Source organism: Gallus gallus, chromosome 21 (assembly GCF_016699485.2).
Source record: "Gallus gallus isolate bGalGal1 chromosome 21, bGalGal1.mat.broiler.GRCg7b, whole genome shotgun sequence".
Taxonomy (NCBI): Eukaryota; Metazoa; Chordata; class Aves; order Galliformes; family Phasianidae; genus Gallus; species Gallus gallus.
The window spans coordinates 425,294-447,407 of record NC_052552.1 but is presented as its reverse complement, the minus strand read 5'-3'; the positions used below and the strand labels follow the sequence as shown (position 1 = coordinate 447,407).

Genomic DNA, 22,114 nt, shown 5'->3' with positions numbered 1-22,114 from the left:
TGAAGCAGCACCCTAGGCAAGGTCTAATAGAGTCTGTATTTACATGGGGAGCGCTCTGAGCCAAAGGCTCTGTTTGGACTCCAAAATCCATGAAGCTAATGGAAGTTCCTCCTCTGACATAAAGGGTTTTGAATGAGGCTGCTCTTCTGCAGAGCTAATTTGGAAAGCATAGACCAGTGCTCCCAATCAATATGGCATATATTTATACGAGCAAAGTACATCAAACCACCCTGTATGCTGAGGTGATTTAAAATAACGCTTAACCTATAGCCTCCCTGGAAATTCTTTCAAGCTCTGTAATGAAGCATTTCTTCAGTAGATGTTTATTTTCTTTCTGTTGATGTGTTTATGGTCCTGAGATGCAGATATCTGAGTCACGAAGCATGTCTGATAAATGGAGGCAGAAGAACAAGTTGTGGTGATGTGGGATATTTTGCGGTTTGGCCAATGCAGGTTCTGGCAGTGCAGCTGCCTGTTTCTGCATTTCTAGCCTCTGAGAGGTTCTTAATGTTCGATATTTTGGGCCATTTAAGATCATAATGGCACACAGAAATTGTTTCCTAAAAAAAAAAAAAAAATTGCTCTGAGTAAGGGTTTGGCTGTCAGCATTTTCCCAGAGCACCGTTCCTTACTGCAAAGTGCCCTACAATGTGGACTGAGGAAGGATGACATCCAGATGGAGCTATGGGGGGAGGATGGGTGCCCCGTCCCCGGAGGTGCTCAAGGCCAGGTTGGCTGGGGCCCTGGGCAGCCTCGTCTGGTGGGACACACAGTCCATGGCAGGGCTTTCAAACGGGATGGTCTTTAAGGTCCCCTCCAACCTGAGCCATCCTACAAGAAAGCCCAGGAGGGCTCCTGAAACCACAACAGAGAGGACCCTGAGCCTGCCCGGAGTTTGGCACGTGGCTGTGGTGTGCCGGCACACACAGCAATGGGCCCAGTGCTTCTGCAGTCCACTGTGGCTGTGTTTCAGCTCTCAGGATGGATCCTGTTCTTATAGAAATGCTTTACTTGGCCGCCCATAAACAGTCCGGTGATACCTTCCTTCTGATGTGCGCCTGTTCCGTTGTGTTTGGTTGGAGCTGTAGGTAATTATTCTCATACTTAATGAACAGCATTAGTTTTATTGATGAATACTGAGGCTACATGCTGGAAAGAGGAGGTAAGGATTAAGTTTTATGGCCTACTGCTGCTATGAAAAGGAGCATCTAGACACCAATTAATGTCCCCTTGATGGGATTAGTCATTGCATTAACTGCAACTCTGGATAAAATTGCTAAGTCTGTTATTTTAGACTTTAACCTCTTAAATTTTGTAGATATCAGATAAATTCACTTTTATCTTAAGTACAGATTATATTTAATGCTAAAGAGAAAAAATCCAGTGTGTTTATGTCTTTATTGGATTTGCATCTCTCCCTGTGTGGGTAAGAAGACCTCTTCCGAAGTCTTTATTTCATAAGTGAAGAGTTCAAAGGTCAGGCAAATTTCAGATGTGATTTGGAATTCCTCCAACGCCACGGTAACCATCTCAGCTTGGAGATGTGCTGGGATGGAGGTCCTGGTCTACTGCTGCTGGAGATTCCTCTTTCAGTTTTCAGTCTGGACTTTAATCTCTTGGTAAGCCATTGGTACAGTGGAGGAGAAATGTCAAGGCAAATGAAGACTTGCAGAGCAGCATTTCTCAGGGGAGAAATAACTTCTGTCATCAGATTTTTTCCCTGTTAAAACAAGAAACGGGAGATGAGGTATTTCTGAAACTTGATGTCAGTCAGAAGGAATTGCAGCTGACAGTCACCATGTGTCTCTCCTACCCTGCAAGTAGGAGCTGCGATACAAGGGCTTTAAATGCTGCACATAGCACAGAAAAGAAACTAATAGAAGGTTTATTTGAAATCCATCATCTGGAAGGTTTGATAGCACCCAGATGGAGCAGAGCTCTCCAAGATAAAATGTGCCTGCCTGGGTTTCTGCCTGCCATGGCTGTAGCTGGGATGGGAGGCCCTGGGAGTGCTCACTGCTGGCGTTTCTCTCCGTCCCTGATCTCAGCCATCCTTCCGTGTAGGTTCTCCGTGCTCACACTGGGTGTTCCTTCCCCTGCCCGCCTCCCAGCAGGCAGTGAGTGTTGGTGCTGCAGGCCGTGGTTCCTGCTGGCGGAGGCGCTGACGCCGTCCCATGGGGTTGGAACGGGCTGGATGTGATTCCCAGCAAAGCGAAGCGACTCGGCGACCTGAGCTAAATAAATGATGCTTTTAAGCAAATTGTCTGAGTACCGGATCAGGGAATTAGAGGACTGCATCACTCTTTTCAGATGTTATTACGTACATTCTATGTTATTTTAAAATGCCCCGCGTTGGCCATGTGCTATTTTTCTTAGTGTATTCGGAGAGGTGTGTGATTTCCCCGAGGCATTGTACCTCAGCCCTCCCTCTTTGGTTTAATTAACTTGAGGAGGATATTTTGAGAGAGGATTTTGTTTCAGTGTAGCAGAATATTCCTTATGACCGCAACTCTTTGCCTTTCACTGCTGGGTGGGACCCGCCTGGTCCTGCTCGTCTCACGGCTGTGATGCTGCGCAGAGGCGTATTGTGCTCTGCAGAGCTGTGCAGCTGTGGGTGCCACTGCTTTTGGCCGTGATAAACCTCAGACTTTCTTCTGTGGGTTTGTTGTAAGGAACAGAGCGGCTTTAAATATCACAGAATCATATCATAGAACCATAGAATGGCTTGGGTTGGAAGGGACTTCAAGGGTCATCAAGCTCCAATCCCCTGCTGCAGGCAGGGCTGCCAACCTCCACATGTAATACTAGGCCAGGCTGCCCAGGTCTTCATCCAGCCTGGCCTTGAACACCTCCAGGCAGTTGAAATAAAGATGGGATGATACAATAAAAGTCAGCTTTAGAGCAGTGGGCCTTCTAAGGAAGGGTTCTGTTTCTGTCATCCAGGGGGAAAAAAAGGTCTCTTTTGGTGCTGCAATATCTGTAATTCCCTTTTGGCAACCGGAGCTCCCTTGGCAGTAAAACATAGTTTTCATTAAATGATATGTCTGACATTTACCAAATCTTTATGGACAATTTAGAGGGAACTAGTTGCGTTGAGCAGCCTTATTAATATTGCAGTAACGTGATTAGGGGAACATTGCGGCCATTTGGGCCGCGGGGGCTTTAATTTACGAGCACAGCGGAGAGGCGGATATGAAGCATCAGCTGACCAAAATATCTTAACCTTAATTTGTTTTCTCTTTGCTCTCTCCTTGTGTCTGTTCCGCGTTCACAACAAGATGAGCCGCTTTAGATTTTCATTATCCCAGCAAATAACTTGATTAAAAGAAGCTAGCAGAAACCCCTCCAAATGGGGCTGGGAGGCAGAAGAAGGCACACGCAGCTCCGTTCGGCCCCGTGCTGGGGATCCCTGCAGAGCCCAGGGGGACACACTTAGAAAATAAGTCTGGCATGGAATCTGGTGTCTCTTTCCGGGCTGTAGCTGGAACAACTCGGGCAAAAATAGCTCTTCTGCTGCTGTGCCCATTTATCTGAGAGCCGTGGTGGTAAATAACAGGAGGAGAGAGGGAAGCATCTCAAATCTCATCAATACTTAAGACAAAAGGCTCTCTGCTCTGCAATTATTCTTCCTGTCCTTTTCCCTCCTTCCCCCAGGCCACAAACAAGCAACCTAAATAGAGATCAGGCAGCTTTTAAATGCCACAGACTCATAAAAGGAAGGAAATTCAAAGTTGTAACAGAGCCTTCTCTCTTTGCATGCTCGGTGCTATTTCGGGCCATGAGCAAGTAGGCTATCCTGCAAGCTCCACACAGTGGGACCAGCAATAATTGCACCGTCCGTGGCAGCGCAGTGCCCTGCTGCGGGCTCCGGCCCTTCCCTGCTGCTCTCCCACTCAGCTGTGGGGCAGTCTGAGGGCTGTGGGTGCAGTGGATGGCTGCTGTGCTGGGGATGGGCAGCTGTACAGTCCCATTAAAATGCTGTTTGATTGTTTTCAGTTTTGTCCTGCATTCATGAACAGAGCACTACGGAGCTGCAGATTAGTTCCTACTCAAACAAATTGCTGTTAACGTTCCAGTGCTGCTTATTGCTGCTGTGGTTCCAGGTGGAGTTTTAGCACAAAAAACAGTTGCTTTTTGTGACTGATGCCACGCGGAGGATCCCGCCTCACTTCAGATGCAGATTTCTTACAAGCACCACTGGAGCAGACTGGTGGGAAATTGCAGCCCCAGAGCAGTTGGTGCTCAAGCTTACAGCTCCTTCCACTCTTCTGCCAAGGTGCAGGTGAAGCCTCTGCGTTTGGCTTTGGCAGTAAAGCCTCCAGAGGAGACCTGAGCTCCATACCACTGTATGCCCAGTACTGCTATCAGCCCTCGATCTGCCGCGTCCCGCTGCAGCCATCAATTTATTGCTCTTGGCTGTGCTTGTGCAAGAGAGATAAGCGCAGGAGATCTTCCCTCTCTATTTTTTCCTACAGGAAGAGAAATATAGCAGCAGTGTATATCAGGTTAGAATTGCCTCTCGTTTTATGAAGATATCTTTAGAAACCAGCTGTTTTCCACGAGCGTTAAACCGCCTTGATACGCTGCTATCAGAATCGGCAGCTCTGGAGATTTTTAAGAGATTCTGTTCTATCCTGTTTTATTTTATTTTGTGTAAATTTTGTTAACTGCTTTCCAGTGACCTCTGACTGTGTTCTTTTTTATCACAGAAATAAAAGAACAAAAAACTGATTTCAGCCCTTGCAAAATCCCAGCAAGGTTGTGCAGCTCAACCTCATGGTCTCTCCACTCCTCATCCAAAATGAGGAGTATTTTACTTCCATGTCAAAATGCTCAAGAGCTCCAAGCAGGCCGGTAGGACTTGTCTCAGTCAATCAGTAGACTTGCTGTCGTCTTTGCAGGGAGGAGGAGAGAAGGAGTTGCTGGGCAGCACTTGGGGTTATGCTGCAGGTTATAATAGGGTTGGGGTTATAAACGTTTGCGTGTGCAAGGAAGACCTCTGTAATTTCTGTACTGATGATGGCTTGTATCGTTTCAGCCTTATGAACGTACCCAGGCCATAAGGGCTGTAATCTAAAGGGCTTTTTTTTATTATTTCATGTATTTATTTGTTTCCATCTATTTCATGGGCTGCTTCTCTGAGATAGATAACTGGGCTGGATTCGTTGGTGCGATCGTTTCATTGTGAGGATCAGCTGGGTACAAAAACCTCTGCTTTCCACTGCTAAACATGGCTGTGGATACACAAACCATCATTACACAGTAAGAAGGAAGGGGACAAACACTTCAGCAGGCCCTGCTGTGATAGGACAAGTGAGAATGGTTTCCAACTGAAAGAGGGGAGGTTCAGGTTGGATGTAAGGAAGAAGTTCTTTACAGTGAGGTGCTGGGGCACCGGCACAGGGTGCCCAGAGGGGTGGTGGTGCCCCATCCCTGGGCACAGCCAAGGTCAGGCTGCAGGGCTGCGAGCACTGATGGAGCTGTGGGTGTCCCCATGCGTTGCAGGAGTGGGGCCACATGGCTTTTTTGGTGCCCTCCAACTCAAATGATTCTGTGATCCTACACAGATTGTCTGGGGAGTGAAATACTGTGTTTTTGTTTGCCTTCTGTGAATGAAGATTTCATTGTGATCACAAACACTTTTTCTTGTTAGCCAGGTTCCTGTAGTGTTTGTTGGGCTCTGAACACACCCCATCCTAACTTGGTATTTCTTCCACATGTGAACTAATAGGAATGCAAGTGAGAAACCAAACATGACCTGGAGCCGCTCTGACACAGCAGTAACGATGCAATAAAACAAAACACACATCATTACTACCTTATAAACTTCCTGCAGTTCTGCTCATCTGATGATGAGTTGGGAGCGTTCCTTGGGAGGGGGTCCCACCATCCCTCACCAAAGCCTCTTCCTGGTATCGGTGGTGTACATGGTAATAGCAGTGCTTCTCCTCACAGTTCCAGAAGTGGAAATAAATGCACAAATGTATAGGAATGTGCAGTACGTGGACACAGAAGGCCTGTTGTCTCACTGGAAGAGACGTGCTGCTTCTCTGAGGGAAGGCAGTGTAACGGAGGGTGTTCCTCTCCCTCTGGAAGGACTCTGTTTGCTCACTGTGTGTATGTGGGTTCAGGAGTTGTGCTTTATCGCGTGTCTCCAGCCAAAGACTTCCTATGGAAGTTGTTTATTGCAGCTGCTGCTAATGTTGTTGTTTTTCTTTCTGTTCTTGGTGTTCTAAAACCAAATTACTGTGACTAATGTACCACTGTAAATTTCTGCAGCATCTACAGTACTGCTGTCTGTGTGTGATGCATGGTGTCTTTTTTAGCGACTTTTTTTTTAATATTACAGCAGAAATGCCCCTTTTGTGTATTGGCTTAGCAAATGGCAAAGCACTTCTGTGAAATGCAGTGCAGCAGGAAGGCATTAAGTCCTCTCTGCTGGACAAATGTCCACGTTTCTTTATGGATACTCTAAGGTGTCAACGCGCTTCTTAAGAGGAAATGTTCTTATACATCTCTGAAGTCAAATTGCTCAAAAAAGAGAAAGTTATCCCACGTCTGACATTGATCTGAGTGCAAACAGTGGAAGTGATGTTTGAACTGCTGCTTTTCTCTTCAGCTCCTTGTTGGTGCTCCTCAAAGCCAACGTCCACATCCTGGTGCTGTGTGAGGGGCACTGGTGTGATCTGGCCCTGCAGAGGCACTGAAAATAGAGATTCCCCCCCCCCCACAATAATGCCTTTTTGTCCCTGTGCTTTTCTTTCCTTCTGATTTTCAGTTTGTATTTGAGCCCGAGAATAACAGCCCTTGTGAAGTCATCGTTGTTCTGATTTCTTCCCTCTTTTTCACACCAGCCATTGGCACTTTGTTATGTACAGGAGTCTGAAGTAAAACTTTGCAGGTTGTTAAACATATTTAACCTGGTTTAAAGCAACGAAAGGTGAAAAAAAATGGTGCCAAATACGGAATATTGCTTTTCTACAGAGGCTTTCCTTGCTCTGCAGAGCTCTGCTTCGTAAGTTCTCTTAGAGTGTTTTTTGCTTTATCTCATTCTTTGTTTCTGGTTTGCAGACCGCAGAATGGTTCTATGATCCTGTATAATAGGAAGAAGGTGAAGTACAGGAAAGATGGGTATTGCTGGAAAAAAAGGAAAGACGGGAAAACCACCAGAGAGGATCACATGAAGCTGAAAGTCCAAGGAGTGGAGGTAGGAGAACTTTGCAAGTATTCTCCCTCTTTTTTCACATGGAAGCTTTGTATGTATGTGATTGATTCTCACCAAACAGGTAATTTTCACAGTAATTGCCATCGTTTTACATATGCTTATTAAGCGTTGCTCTTAGAATTACAGAAATAGATTTTCTATTGAATTTAGACCAGAATCAGACTCTGCTTGAAAGACTGTTTTGAAAGAGACTGTTGCTCTACTGATGTTACTTAGCGACTCAAAAAAAATCAGGCAGATCATTTCACCTGACGCTGTATTTCTGGAATGAGCCTGTTTGTTCTAAAATATGTCATCCTTTGACATAACCATTCTCTTACAATCTGTGTGTGTGAGGAATGAGCTGTTGGATCACATCAATCACTTCTGATGCGCAGATGTGGATTAAAAAAATAAGGGTTTTTAATTTTCTTACTGTTTTAAATGGGAATTGAGTGTTCTGGTGGTTGGAGTTCTGATGCAAAGTTGGTTCTTAAGACAGTAAGACTGTGCTCCCTACATTAATGTCGACCTCTGGGCCAAAAGGATGATGAAATGTTCGACAGCACAGTGTAGCTGTGTTACCAAGAAATGCTCTGATTTCAGCAAATGAATAGTGAAGCTGTAAGGGTATATATTTGTATAAGCTGTATTGATTTTTGTAGTTAATAGACTGTGAGCACCACTACGGATCTGAGGCTGCACCCAGTTGTGCAGGCACAGCACAGAATAATTTGTGGCGTTCCGAGTAATTGGTGCTGCTGAAGGACCAGTGAGGTTCTGCCCACCCTGAGGCGTGTGGGACCACTACAGCTGCACTGCTCACATGGCAGCGTTGGCCCCGCGTCCAACGCACCGCGGTTTGTGCTCATGGTGCCGTCCGCGCCGCGGTGCTGAATTAAGCGCGCAGTGATCTGAGCAGCTGAGTGCGTGGAATACATTCCATGCTCACGCTCCCTTCTAGGCAATTTGTCATTCTTACATTCTGTCTGTTTTAATGAGGTTTTTGGTTTTAAAATAGTATTAAATGGATTGCATTATATTACACCAGGGAGACATAACTTTGTTCCATAATTTTTACATCCAATAACAATGTTTTATTATGACAAGCCAAAAAAAAAGTCAGCATAATAGAAATTGTAGTTTGTTTTTGTTTAGTGTTTGCAGAACGGGATTTAATTAACTTCCATGAACTTTAACAATGCAGAATACCAAAACCTGCGCCACAAACTTTAGCTATAGGACAGCAACCGTTGATAACCACATATATACATTATTTAATGAACACTTCCTGATGGTTTTTTTTTCAAGTAGAGTGATCAGCCATTCTTGTATGTCTGCACCTACCACATTTAAGTCAAATAGTTCTATTTTGAATACAGTAATTCCTATTTTGTTGCAGTCTGTCTTCTAGAAGGTAACGCACCTTTTATGGAATGTGCAAAGGGTCAGAGAATGCACGGAGAATGAAGGTTTCTTTCAGTGGTCAATCACTTTCACCACTTAAGAAAATAAGGGTCAAAGTAATTTCCTTCTGATTTGCATGTGCCTGGGTTCAGCCACTCATTCTTACGTCTTTCTCCACTTTCAGAGCCCCTTAGTACTTTATGTTTAGCCTCCAAGGAGATACCTGTACCCTCTAATCCAAGCCATCTTTCAGTCTTCTTAATGTGAAGCCTAATGGGCAGAACCTGGGTCTCCTAGATTTGATAAATGTGGGACTCGTGCTGCAGTGCCGGCGGTCTCCCAGTAGATAACACAGTGCCCAAGCACAAATCTGGTTCCTACATCAATGCTGTGGACAATTAATGGGATTTTCATTGGGCCCCCAAACTGGTGGAACGCAATTTCTACATAAATCTATGCATTAGGTAGCAAAAGGGGAGTATCAGAATCCAGATTGATCATCTAAGTTGAAAATAAATGAACATCTTCTCCCTCGGGGTATCAGAACAAGCAAAGGAAGCGATGATTCAGATAGCAGTGATTGATGTCAGGAAAGACAGGAAAAAATAAACCCACATGAACAACCAAAGAGAGATTCAGGTCGCAATCAGAAAGTTAACTGCAGTGTACATTTGGAGCCGGAACAGTTGGATCCATTGTGGAAATCTCTCCTGTACTTTTAGTACGTCCCCCCTTGCTTGTCTTTCAGCTTTGCTGGCTTAATTCCAGCTGAAATGGGCAAAAATGAGTGCTAATAAACAACAGTCTGGGTCTGGTGCACCATTCCAGTGTTTTCCAAAGGCTGTAGGACAGGTTTCCCTGCAGGATGAGCTGAGGCTCGCTCCACTTTGCTGCACCACGGTGCTTTTCTCTCCAGCCCACTCTTAGGCCTTGTTGCTACCTTCTTGCTTATTTTGCTGACAGTGTTGCATCTAATAATTGCTACAGATCTGAGTTCTGAACCATGTAGAAAAAGTTAATTTTCTTGACCTCAAAATGTTACTTGGAAAGAATTATGTATTTTAACCTTTTTAATTACAAGCTCAGTACACCCTGCACTGCTGCTTCATAGATAGAGCACGTTATTATGTTTCTGATCCCATCCTAACTGGAAGTGATGTTCTTTACTTGGATGCAGGCAACAGATTTAAAATAATAAAAAAAGACCCTTTTAAAAGTTGGAATGATATTGTTGTTAACCACATTAGAGTTTAACAGGGCATGAAATAACTGTCTGCCTTGTGGCACTGCCAGATCGTGTTTGCTGTTCTTGCAGCCAGAAGATAAATAGGTATCATGGCCGTACTGATGGAAAAATACAAAGACAGCCAAGAACACAGATCGTATCCAAATCAAGTTTTGAGAATGGCAGTTGCTAGGTAAAAAGGAAAAACATGTTGGCCCATACGAGCACTGACCAGCCAATTCTGAAATGCTCTTTGTATGAGTAGATTTTACCATTAATAGCTTCCTGAGTTTGATAAAGAGAATGGCTTCTGCATCTGTCCCAGATTTGGGTAAGGAAAAAGGATGGATACAAGTGTACCACAGATAGCTGGGGATCTTCGTGTTCAGCCATACCATACAGAGGGATTTGGTGCACATGGACAATAGAGTAAAGAAAAGCTAGAAAATCTAGGAAGGGGAATAAACTAATTAATCAAGCAGATGTTAAATGATAACTGCCTGAACTGCTTAAGCTACTGCCTCACTTAGCATCGCTATGAGTAAGGGGTTCGGGTATTACTTGGTTAATCTGGTGCACAATCCTCTTAGAAAATGCTTGATAAACCAGAAAGAAGTTAATTTGGCCTTTCCCTTAATATACATCTTTATGCAATTCTTTGTGGAATCTATTAAAAATCTCCAGTCCATGATCCTTTTTAAAATTCTAATTAATTAGGATCCCTGGTGATATGTTCCTAATCAATTCACATAATTAAAAATTTTAACTAATAAATAAGGAGTAAGTTGAAATAGCTGTCAAGTAATTGCAGACGGGTGCTGCTATGGATGTGCAGACGGTTGGTTGAGCTGCAGTGCATTTGGTGCATTCGCTGCTCCTCCTTCCACGTGTCTTTCCAGGTGTCTATAAATTGCACATCCACATGAATTCGTTGCAAACTGCTTCTGCAATTAACATGAGGTTGTGTTTTTATAGTAAATATCCCCGTGTTTTGAAAGGCTGGCACAGATGCTCTTGCTCTTTATCCTATATTAAAAACAGGTTTGTTCTTTCCAAATCCCATTGCCTGAAGAGAAGTTAGAGCAAATGGCTCTGTTAAACTTCAGGCAGAGCTCCGACCTGCTGAGCCACGCTCTGAGCATGAGCAGCACTACCTGGGACGTGGTTGTGCCAAACTGCAGCTATGAACCTGGTGCATATGAACCCACCAAAAACCAATGGTGGCGGCAGCAGCGCCGCTTCATGCGCATCCTCTCATCTCCATACTCGTGTGGGAGAGGGAGCAGTGCTGCCTGCTGGACAGTGAGGACCACCTCCTGCAGCCCCGGTTCGTTAGTGAGGCGGGTTCATCAGTTTTGATGTTGTATGACACCACTGATTTAAGATTGGAGCAATCAGAGAGCAAGATGAATGTGTTAAGCTTGTAGATTAGAAGTTTCTTGTTCTCTAACATACAGATGTGTGTTATCGTGGTACGATACGACAATCTTTGTGAATTCCTTAAAAAAAAAAAAAAAAAGGTAAAACTTGATCTAAGTCTTATTAAGAGAGAAACTCCCTTGTGGGGATGGAGATGCAGAATACCAATTCTGTATGCAGGACTTGTATTTAATTATTATCATAACAGTCCCTTAGCACTGTTGCAGATTAGTCCACAAGGACACGAATGGAAATTTTAGATTATTCAATTACTACGGAAACCCTGGAATATCACTGTCAAAACCTGACAGAGGCTCCGCAGCCCCCTGTGAGCCCCAGCCTGGCGTTCCATGGGCAGAACGGAGCCGATAACGCCGCGCTTCGCTCACAGCGGTGGTTGGGAATACACCATACGGAGACTTTTCCTTTTAGTAAGTGACCAAATGGGCTTTTCTGCATTATGCAAAGAACCCATCGCGGAATATTAAACCCAAAATGTTTTTACCTTTCAATTCCCTGTCAGTGAAATGTACGTGTGAGTTATTACTGGAGGGTGAAAGCAACAAGCAACTTCTGAGATCACACGCTCAGCAGCACTAATCTTGTAAACTATTCCTAGGACAGCCTGATCCAATTCGCTTTAATTTACATGGGCTTTACTCCCCCTCAGAGGTGAGCTGTGTAGTTTGCAAACTAATTAGGATTACATTGTTCAGTCAGGCTGCTTAATGCATTCCAGAAAAATACTGCGGAATGGCTTTGGAGAAGAAATTAGAGTTTAATGTGAAAGGCTTTCTGAAAATATTACACACATATGTGCATACATTAACACAAAAAAGCACAGCCCTGAAATGAAAGGAGAAAAATTGCTTGGGAGTAGTGACAGTTCCTATACAAATCTATTCTTTATCAGTGCTATTAAGGATTTTTTTTCCTTAGGTCGCTGGAAATATTTAACTTCTGCCATATGATTTCTAACCAGAATCTGCCTTCGTCCCCTTCAGTTCATTGGAGGGCATAGACTGTAGGAGCGTTTTCCCACTTGGTTTGGGTCCCACATCTCTGATGTCCCTCATGACCATAACTCCTGGCTCTGACCCACATGGAGCTCCTGCAGAGTGCCCAGGCAGTGCTGGGGTGAAGGGTCGGCTCCCCATGTCTGTATGGTACATGGATCATCATTAGATCTGAAATGGGTCACCCAGGAACCTCTTCCAAAGAGATCACACATATCAATCATTTGCATTCTCTACTGGGATCCCAGTGCGTGCACTTGCAATAATAACATCAATTCACACCAAATGTTGGTGGGTTCTGGCATCATTTTGCAGCCCTCACTGTGTTTTGGGCAGCTTTGACCCCATAACCACCCAACCTTCAGTTTATTCTGCAGTTTGGGCTGCCAGGAGCAGTGGGAGGGCCGTGGGGCACGAGGGCTGTGCTGCTCCGGGGCAGCGCTCCCTTCAGCACAGGAATGGCGGCTGTTGCACGGGGCAGCTCTGCAGCAGCCATGCAGGCAGTGGCTTTGCAGTGGACTGCATCACCCCTTTTTTCCTGTTTATTAAATAACGGGAATGAAGCCCAACCACGTGCGGTAGGACTGCAATTCAAATTCCATTCACTGAAGTCTGAGCGTTTTTCATTTCGCATGTAAAGGCGGTTTCTATGTAAATTGTTCCAAAAGGATCTCTGTGGACTAATGACATTAGCGTCGGGACAGATTGAAATTGTTTGAGTAATTGATACTACAACTACATCACGATACTGTAATTGGTAAGAAAGATGGTAGATCAAAGAGTTCTCCTCTCTTTTCAGTGGTCCTTCTTAAATAAAACATTAGAGCAAGTGCACAGATAGGGAGTGAGCAAACAGCCCCTCCTGTCCTGCCCTGAGACGTGAGGTTGGTGTCACCCGAAAGACTGCGGTGCAAATGCACGTTGACATTTATATTGACTTTTTCCATTTAGAGAAATTTGAAATTAAATATATTTTCTGCCAGCTCTGTGGAAAAATCCATTTATGAAAGCAAAATCCAATAGGAGATCTAAAGATTGGTGGGCAGAAATGAAATATTTTGAGAATAAAATATATGGAGATTGGATTGTTGGATCTGTGCTCTGTTTAACATGCTGGGGGCTGGAGAGGAAAGCTGAGGTTTATTGCTCTGAACTTTATCCCGATGGTTGCAGTTTAGATGAGGAACTTTAAAGCAAAATGAAAATGAGTGTTTGGGGGTCAGAGACAATATTCTGCATTTACTTTTTCGGACCACCTTTACTTTCCATGGGCGTCCCTATAGGCACACAGGAAAGGACTCGGCGTGGGTTGGTTTGGGTTTTTGCGCCTGCAGTGACCTTGCAGTAGATTGCAATGGACACCAGGTTTCTGTAGCACTGAAGCAAAGCTGCTGCGAAGGGCAGCGCTGTGCTTCCACGTGAGATGAAGAGGTTCACTTTTTTCTGCAGGGATCCGTTTGATTGCACAGAGGATCCAGATGATGGAGCAGTGTGTGTCTTGTAATCTTGTAATTGCACTGTTGGCTGTGACGGAGATAAGAACTTCCCCTGGAAAGGAGGAACTTCTGTGTTGCTCCGTTACGCTTCTGACTTTTTAATGTGTTTATATTTATTTATTTATTTTGTGGCGCGTTAGAAAGGAAATCAAATCACATTTGCTGTATTGCTGCTAATTTTGTATGCATCAGAGATGCATTAAACATTTTCATTTCCTGAGTTCGTGTTTGGAAGACAAAAGTGTACGCTGGGAGGGGAAGCAGGAAGATGTGAGCCACGTTCAGAGGCTGGGAGGCTCCGGAGGTCCTAAATAAAATCTGGTATTGTCTTTGTATGGCAGAAAATAACCCAAGGACACGGGAGCTGCAAATAGAGGGAATGAGTGTGTAAAACCATTATGGCCCAAATCAACTTACTCATTGGTAGGTAGTTGGGTACGTAGTTGGGTATGAGTGGTGTGGGGCTGGTTATGACCCAGTAATTCATTGAAAAAATGGAAAGAAAGCAGAAATAGTCTGGAGCACAGGAAAGTTCTGCGATTCTATGATGGAAGTTCTGGATGCCACCTGTTGTTGTTTCATCCCTACCCTCTCCCTGCCACACATCGGGTTTCTGTGCTGCCCAGCTGGTCAGTGTGTGCACTGAGGCCGAGGTGCAGCGTCTTTTGTGAAAATCTGCTTTTATTGTGCACCTTTACTGCGTTTTGGTCCTTAGCTCTGAATGTCCATACTGGGAGAAAAGACCTAAGAAGCAGATCTGATGGTGGAGCTCCGTCAGCGCACTCATCTCTCTGTGTGCACTTCTCAATGGCCACCACTTGGTAGGACAGTATTTACTCACCTTTTTACTGACAGGAGATGTGAATTAGCCAATGTTTGCACAACTCTTCAAAACACAGAGCATTACCTGCAACCTAACTAATTTCTTGTAAGAAATGGAACTGAAAGAAGAGAAATGGAGTTATATTGGCCCATTCCCATTTTTAAAGCCAGATCAGAATGACACTTGTGGTTCTGGTTGTTCCTTGGGGCACGCTGTTACCTCTTCCATATGTTCTGATGTGTGCTCATAGTCCTCTGCAATTCTGTATGCCTGTTCTTAATGGCAAAGCTGCGTGCACGAGGGCTGCAGAGCTGAAATCCCCCGTGGTGGAGATGGGAAGCTTTCAGTGCTGCTGGATGCAGTGCGTCTGTGAGCAGCAGACAGTCGGAGTGATGCTGATCTGTTCAGCTGGATGCTCTGTGTCAGATTTTTGTATGTGGTCTCACTTCAGTGGCCAACTGTTTGCAAAAGAAGTGCCTCAACCGGCTCTCAGAAAATAGCCTGGTTGCAAAAGCATTAAGAAAAAAGAGAAAAAGCAAGCAGGCATCTGAAACTAAAACAGCCCTAATGAAATATTAGCCCCTGCTGCAGCAAAGCTGAGATAAGGGTTGGTGGTGAGGGGCTGGCAGGGGGAGGTCGGTGGGGTTTTCCAGTCACGAATATGCAGCGTTTGACAGCGTGGTACAGACAGCTGCCCATGAACCAAAACCTGCTCTACAACAAGAAGGCACGAGTGGCCCTGTCAGCAATTAAGGTAATGGAGGAAATGTAAATTACTGTATTTGAGGGAAAAAAAATATTTTTCTACCCCCATAGCTTGTCTTAAAGATGCCCGGACATCAGGTTACGTTTAGCAACTGCCTCATTTGGGCAGAATATCCATCCGTTATAATTGCATGAGAATGTATTCATTCATTTCAGTGTTTTCATATTTCTGCTGCCATCGCGTGGCTGCTGAGGATGAACAGCAGTCTGTGGGCAGCATCCCTGCGACAGCTGAGCTCCGGGGCTGCCGGGGGCTGCAGCACTTCAGACGGAGCTGTGCAAAGGGGTTGGGATTCCGCTGCATCTTCTGGCAGCCTTGTGCTGGGAGAGGCACCGCTGCCTCCTGGGAGAGCTGCTGGGTCGCAGCGCAGTGCCGGCTGCCTTTGGGATCTGCTGGTGATTTACGGGGCTTCGTGTCCCCTCTGGGGCTACTGGTCTTCCCTACCAACGGAATGCTTACTATGGCACAGTAAGAAATCAAATGCTCACCCTGGGCAGTCTGATGATACTTCAGGTTTTTACTCCCTTTTCTGCATCGAGATGAGAAGAAGGGTGTTTTCATGCGAGACAGACCTGCGTGTCTGTCCCACTTGAGGGGCTTCAACTCCTGGCTGTGTTGTGTGGGACCTTTCATGAAAAAAAAAACCCAACTGTTTACCTGAATGCTTCTGTTAAGCATTTGGGGGAGGGGGGCAGTGGTGATCTGTGGGAACAGAACTGACTGAGGACGGCGATGCCCCTCCATGCAGCTGTTGTTGCCGCTCACTGCAGCAAATACGGTGCATTTTCCCATAAAAAGGCCCCATTCTGCTAAGGACTGCAACATTTTAGAGTACTATAAATGTTCTGAAGATTATGTCTTCTGTCTGACCTAAGTATATTTTATAATACCGCGTGGGTGTTTCTGTTTATGGTTACACTTTGCCTGCAGTTTTTATATGCCTATTGCCATAAACAAATTCTGAAGAAACGAGAAAGAAAGAATATATGTATACGTAAGCTCAGGAAGGTTGTTACACAGCGCTGTGATTTGGCTGCACTGGCTGCCATTCCTGCTGCTCGGACTCTTGTGTGTATGATGTAAGCAAGTGCTTTGCCCTTTCCGTGCCCTTTTGACAGCCAGGCCCATTGTCATCCTAGGGGACAGTTTTCCCAGCAGTATGTAATGCTACCCGTCACGGCCACAGCCATTTATTTTAGTTTATTTCCTCGAAGTAGAAACAAGCTCCTTAGCTTAAAAAGATGAAATACGTCCTCCTCTCCTGCACTGCATCGCTTCCCTTCGTGCACATCCTCTTAGACAGGAGGCTTTGCCCAGCGCTCATTAGACTTAATTTTAACAACAGCTCTGCTTTGTTCAGCTGTTTGTAGGCTGTAAGACAAAGAGTCGCAGACCTCTTCAGAAAACAGATGAATGGTATCAGCCCTAACTCAACTTTCTGCAGGATGCATGGGGCTCCGTCCTGCCCACAGCCCCAGGAGCACTGCAGGCCCACAGGACTGCCATTCTGCGCCCGGACTGCTTTTAGATTTCAGCGTCTTTCCAATCTCTCCTTGTTAGAGTAACAAAGAACACATTCCTAATTACAAACCATGGTCCGTTTTTGTGTTAAATCATGAACTTTCTTGAGAGTGTTGACTGAAGTTTGCATCCCTGGCTCCAGGCCCCATGGAGCACAGCCACGTTGCTTCCATTTCCATCCCTGGGGCGCACAGAGTGGGCAGAGGACGTTCCCAATCACAGAGGCCTTTCAGTATCTCTTTTTTCACACTTCTGAATTAACATTTTTTGTACTGCTGTAGTGGCATATAATACATGGAAAAGTTTTGATTGCAGATCTGAAAACTAAAGTTTTATTAATAGCTGTAGGGCACTGGAATTTAATACTTATGTGAGTTCTCATGTCAATTCAGAGCATTTAAAAATCCAGCAGCGGTTGAGATTGTTCTATATATAGCAACTTTATTTGAATAGTCTATGTAGCTTTCAAAGTAAATATTAATTCCCTTATGCTATAAACTGTTATTTATCATGACAGAAAGCCATAAAGTTATTTTACTAGAATATAGCCAGTAAATTGCACATCCTAGATGAGATACAGCGCACATTGAATTTCAGCAGCAATTACCCAACATACTTTAGACAAGTCAGTATTAAACACACTTGAATATGAGTTGCAGCCCAAGCTTATGCAGAAAATCCTCCTTAACCATTCTCCAGCCAACCTGACCTGTCGGGGGGAGATGGCCCTCAGGTTGCATTGAGAGCAGCCCAGAGTCAGAGACCGAAGTGCACAGAGCCATGAAGCAGTAACTCATTGACAGCGTTCCTTGCGTTTTGACTTATTTAATTACCTAAGTTACTCATTAAAAGTGCCTTATAATTGCCTAACTCTAAGGTATTGCAAGAAGTCTGTTTTAATTATGCTTTTTTTCCCTTTCTTTCTTTCTTTTTTTTTTTTTTTTTAGACAGTGCATTTAGACTTGTACAAAGCAATTATTTAAAAGGATTGATTTTTACTAATTTTTGTTGTAAATGAAGATAGATGTCCTGTCCAGGAGTGTGGGCCACTAGTGAAAGTGGCCAGAGCAGCATTTCTCAGGCATAAGCAATAGTGTACAAGCAGAGGTACGTCTCACCCTGCAGTGCTGTGGGCAGAGGACCTGATCTCTCTACCTCTATGCGGCCACTCTGTTTTTGCTATGGAAATCAACATGTAAAGCTGAAGGCAAAAGTAGTTATAAACATTTTATGTCTTTGCATGAAAACTGGGAAGAAAAGAGACTTAGCTCTGCCTGTAAGATCAGCTGGGTTGCTTTCGATACCAGAAAGATTCAAACCTTGAGGCCATTGCTGAGGGACGATCAGGTAGCAAAGAAACTTGTCAGCGTGCAACCAACTAATATTTGAGTTGTAAGAACACCTTTGAAATTGCTCAACTCTTCATTAAAGAAACAAAATCTCAAGTGGTTTGGAAATAGCTCATGTTTTTAATGTTAGATTATGAAAATCAAAGAAAAAATGTGTAATGATTGTTGAAAGTCCATTCCGGGAGGAGAAACCCAAGCAAAAGATTGTTAGCTGTAATGCTTCTTGGTATCTTATAATCAGAAGGGTATGTTAATTAAAATATAGATTACGAGGTCAATAAGAACTACTGTGATCATCTGACCTGCATAACACAAATCGGAAAGTTCCACCTATTGATTTCTGATTTAAGCCTTTACTTTCTTGTTGAGCTACTCTTTATCTTACAAAAAATGTTGGCCACAATTTAAAAATATGAAAAGGTGGAGAATCTGCTGCATTCTTTGGAATAATGATTGAAGGGGCTGATTGCTCGTACTGTTCAAATGCCACTGCATTTTGTCTCCTATTTTCCAGGAGGTTAAAGAGCCTACAGTTGGATCTTTTCCACTTGTCAGCACTGTCACTGCCATGACTGGGAGAATGTGCAGGGCAGGTGAAACATTTATCACATGGGCTCACTGTAGTGTAGGCGCCTTTCTGGAGACAGGTGAGGAAAATGGGCTGCTCTGCAGGGCAGAATGCAGGAAGGCAACCAGAGGAATCATCCATGGGAAGAAAAACTGTCTTTTGATTGTAGAACAACCTATGCAAGTAAGCTATCCTAAACCTAGCTAGACTAAAGATAACCTTTTAAAGTACCCGTAGCCTTCCTATTACTTTTACTTTTCACTTGGATAGGTTAGACATAGAGAAATTGAATTCCTAACACCAAGATAAGTTTGGTAGATTGCATGTATACTTCTGTGAATCGTGTGCTAAACCTTTCCACTCTCTCCCATTTCCATCTATTTGCTATTTCTGAGTTTATATGTCCTGTGATTTTTTAGAGCTTGTTGCCCTGTGTGCTTCACATACTGCTCAAACTGAGTTAGCACAGAAAGAGGCAAGAAGTTCAGGAAATCAATGTGTGTGACCAGTGCAAGTGCAGGCTGCAGTGCTCCAAGAGCTACAGAGTTTGTGACAGGTGACTCAGCCCACTTCTAAGCGGGGAGAAGGAGCTGCTCAAGTAGGGCGTCCTTCATAATGCTGCTAACAAGGCAGAAGGGAAGGACGGTCAAACCAGCAAGCCAATTCCCAGCCCAAATGATATGAAGTTGCTTGACATGCTGTCCTTCAGTGCGAGTTTGGGTTAGTACAAATATGCCCAGATGCCTTGGAATTGGAACAATACAAGAGGGAAAATTTGAATGTCAAAAGGCCGCTGACAGATTGCCTTTGTCAGGAGAGGGTATTTGAGTCTGGCAAGTCTGGGACTTCAGCACAGGAGCACGAGTCAAGGCCATGCCCTGCTCAGTCCCTTTGGCAAGCAACACGAAACCTAACTGAGAGAGCTGGTCAAAAACAAGAGCCTGAATTTTAATGTGTATCTATAAAACGTTTCTGGCGGTGTTGCGTAACAGATGGGTCAATTCTTGTACTTTCTGCTGCACCGCATTAGTTCTTTTATGTATTATTTCTGATCTGATAGAACATAAGTAACAAGCCCTGCACACATGCTCAGGTTAATATTATCTCTTCCTATGGAGATCATAATTTTAGATAAGGGGCATGCAAAGGTTGGAGAAGTGGAAGCTCTAAATATAGAAGAAATATTAATGCATGAGCTCCAAGCCGTTATTGGTGAGCGTGTTTCTTGGAGGCATCGCAGCAGAGGGAATAGCCTAACAGCACACAGAGACTGCTCCCTCCCCACACACTCCTGGCTTTCCTCTTTTTTAAACTATTTTTGTCATTCTTTCTAGAAAAATACTCACATTTCCTATTCGTTACAATTGTTACTGCTAAAAGCCTTCCCATATACTGTGATGGCCCCCTTGTTCTTTCAGCCGCTTCCCTTTGACCATTTAAACCTGTTCAAAATTGTCCTTTCCTGCCATTCAATTCTGTCCCTTTTTGGAGTCTCACTGGTGGCGTTTTGCCTTTTTCTGTCTCTGTTTCAAGGCCCTGTTCTTCGCCTTTCGTGTTTCAGTGTTTTGCCCCATTGACGCCCTTGTCCTGATTTCTTGCTTCATTCTGTCATCCCCTTCACCCCTTCCAGTTTCGCCCCCTGGTCCTTCATTTCCCACTATTTCCAGCCCTATCTGCCAATACTGAGCATCTTTTCTCCCTTTGTCCTTGTGTGCCTTCCCTGCACTACCCTGCATGTGTTTTGGGGCACACGATGTGCCTTCTTTCTCAGTGAATATTGTGTGCGTTTACAGGCTGTATAAATGATTAACCACGCTGACGACAAAATGTAGGGCATGGTGTGTTTTTGGATAGGAGCTACATTGCCATTGAGAATACACTGCACTTCAAGTGATGCAGACGTCTTTCACCAAGTAAAAGAAACGCCTCGGACCTTCACAAAGTCCTGCTTTTTATAGCGAGAGGCTCCTGGTAACAAACGAGACCTTGAAGTGCTTCGTCTGTGCAGGCACAGGGCTTTATTTCGTGTAAACAGAGCCAGCTCCAGCTCTGGATTTCAGGTTTTCCTCCCTGAGGAGATGCTGAGCGGGCGGGAGCGCTTCTTCCCTGCTTTCAGAGGAAGGAGAACACTGATTTATTTACAAGCACTGGGAGCTCCTCTGGAGCTGAACTAGAAGCAAATACATATCCAAGCTGCTAGTCGTAAAGTGCTGGAAGAGGTTGGGGTTGGAAGGCTCCCTGTGTAACAGACTGCTCTGGAAACCATGAGTCTGAGGCTTCGTTGCTGAGGTATTCAGCAAAGTGTCATAGCTCCCACTTGGGATCACCTGTGCTGGCAGATGGGCATGGCAAGTGCACTGCAGCCTCTGAAACAAGAGGTGGCTGTGTGTACCCAGGCCTATTCTGAACGGAGGGGATTTAATTGCATAGCCGTTTTTTTTTGTTCAATGAAAGTTTCAATAGCAGTTTGCTCTTTGATAACAACAGCACAAAATGCACAGTGTCTCCACTTTTGATGGGGGAGAGAGGACTGTGCTACAGGAAGGCATGGCTGCTGTGGGGGCCGCCTGCTGCAGCCAGCCTGCACAGAGCAGTGCTGATCGCAGTGCCTGCAGCTGCTGGTGGCACAGGGCTGCTGTGCTGCACCAGGTGGCTGTGGGGCCCGGATGTGGGGCCTGGCATGGGGCTGGCCCTCCCTGCACAGCGAGGTGTTAAACACCTCATCTCTGCAGAGCTGGGCTGAAAGTCACATCTGCAAGATCTGGGAAGTAAAGGTAAGGTGCAGGGCTGATTTCCTATACCTTCCCCCTGTAATTAATCAGCTGTTACAGCCTGTCAGTTGGGCTAAATGGGGAACAACACGTTTCTGTCACTTCAGCAACTTTGGTTGAGATGTTTTCCCACAGGTCAAGCTGGCAGATGTAATCAGGTTTTGTTTCCTTTTTATTGTTTCTCTCCCCTGGTTGGCAAATTAAGGAGTTGGGCACAACTGACAGCAGTAAGGCGTGCTTCAGGCAGCAAGGTGTGAACCTCTGCCTTCTGGAGCTGTGTGAAACTCCCAGGAAATGCATGAAAGCTACCAGAGTCCAAAGGTGTGGAAAAGCAAAGCTCAACAAAGTCAAGATAAAAGTTGTGAAGTCCTCCTATAGCAGTGCTCACAAAGTGCTGCTTTTGGTCTTTATTGGGACGTGCAGATCCCCTGGAACAGAATGCATTGCAAATTATTGGCAGAATCTGGATTTTGCCTGTGAATTGTGCTGTATTGATGATGTCTGCTAATCATTTGGAACTGCTGAGTCCCAGCCTGAGCCACTGATTGA

General features: G+C 44.7%; 1 protein-coding gene across 14 annotated transcripts in view; it reads left to right on the top strand.

The window, feature by feature from the left end:
- The window catches only part of CAMTA1 (calmodulin binding transcription activator 1), a 224,029-nt gene that overhangs the window by 80,352 nt on the left and 121,563 nt on the right, over positions 1-22,114 (top strand). For all 14 annotated transcript variants that reach the window (XM_040651225.2, XM_040651217.2, XM_040651223.2 and 11 more), the window contains one exon: positions 7,072-7,207. In XM_040651225.2, the coding sequence (XP_040507159.1) occupies positions 7,072-7,207 (136 nt within the window). The remainder of the gene's footprint in view (positions 1-7,071; positions 7,208-22,114) is intronic.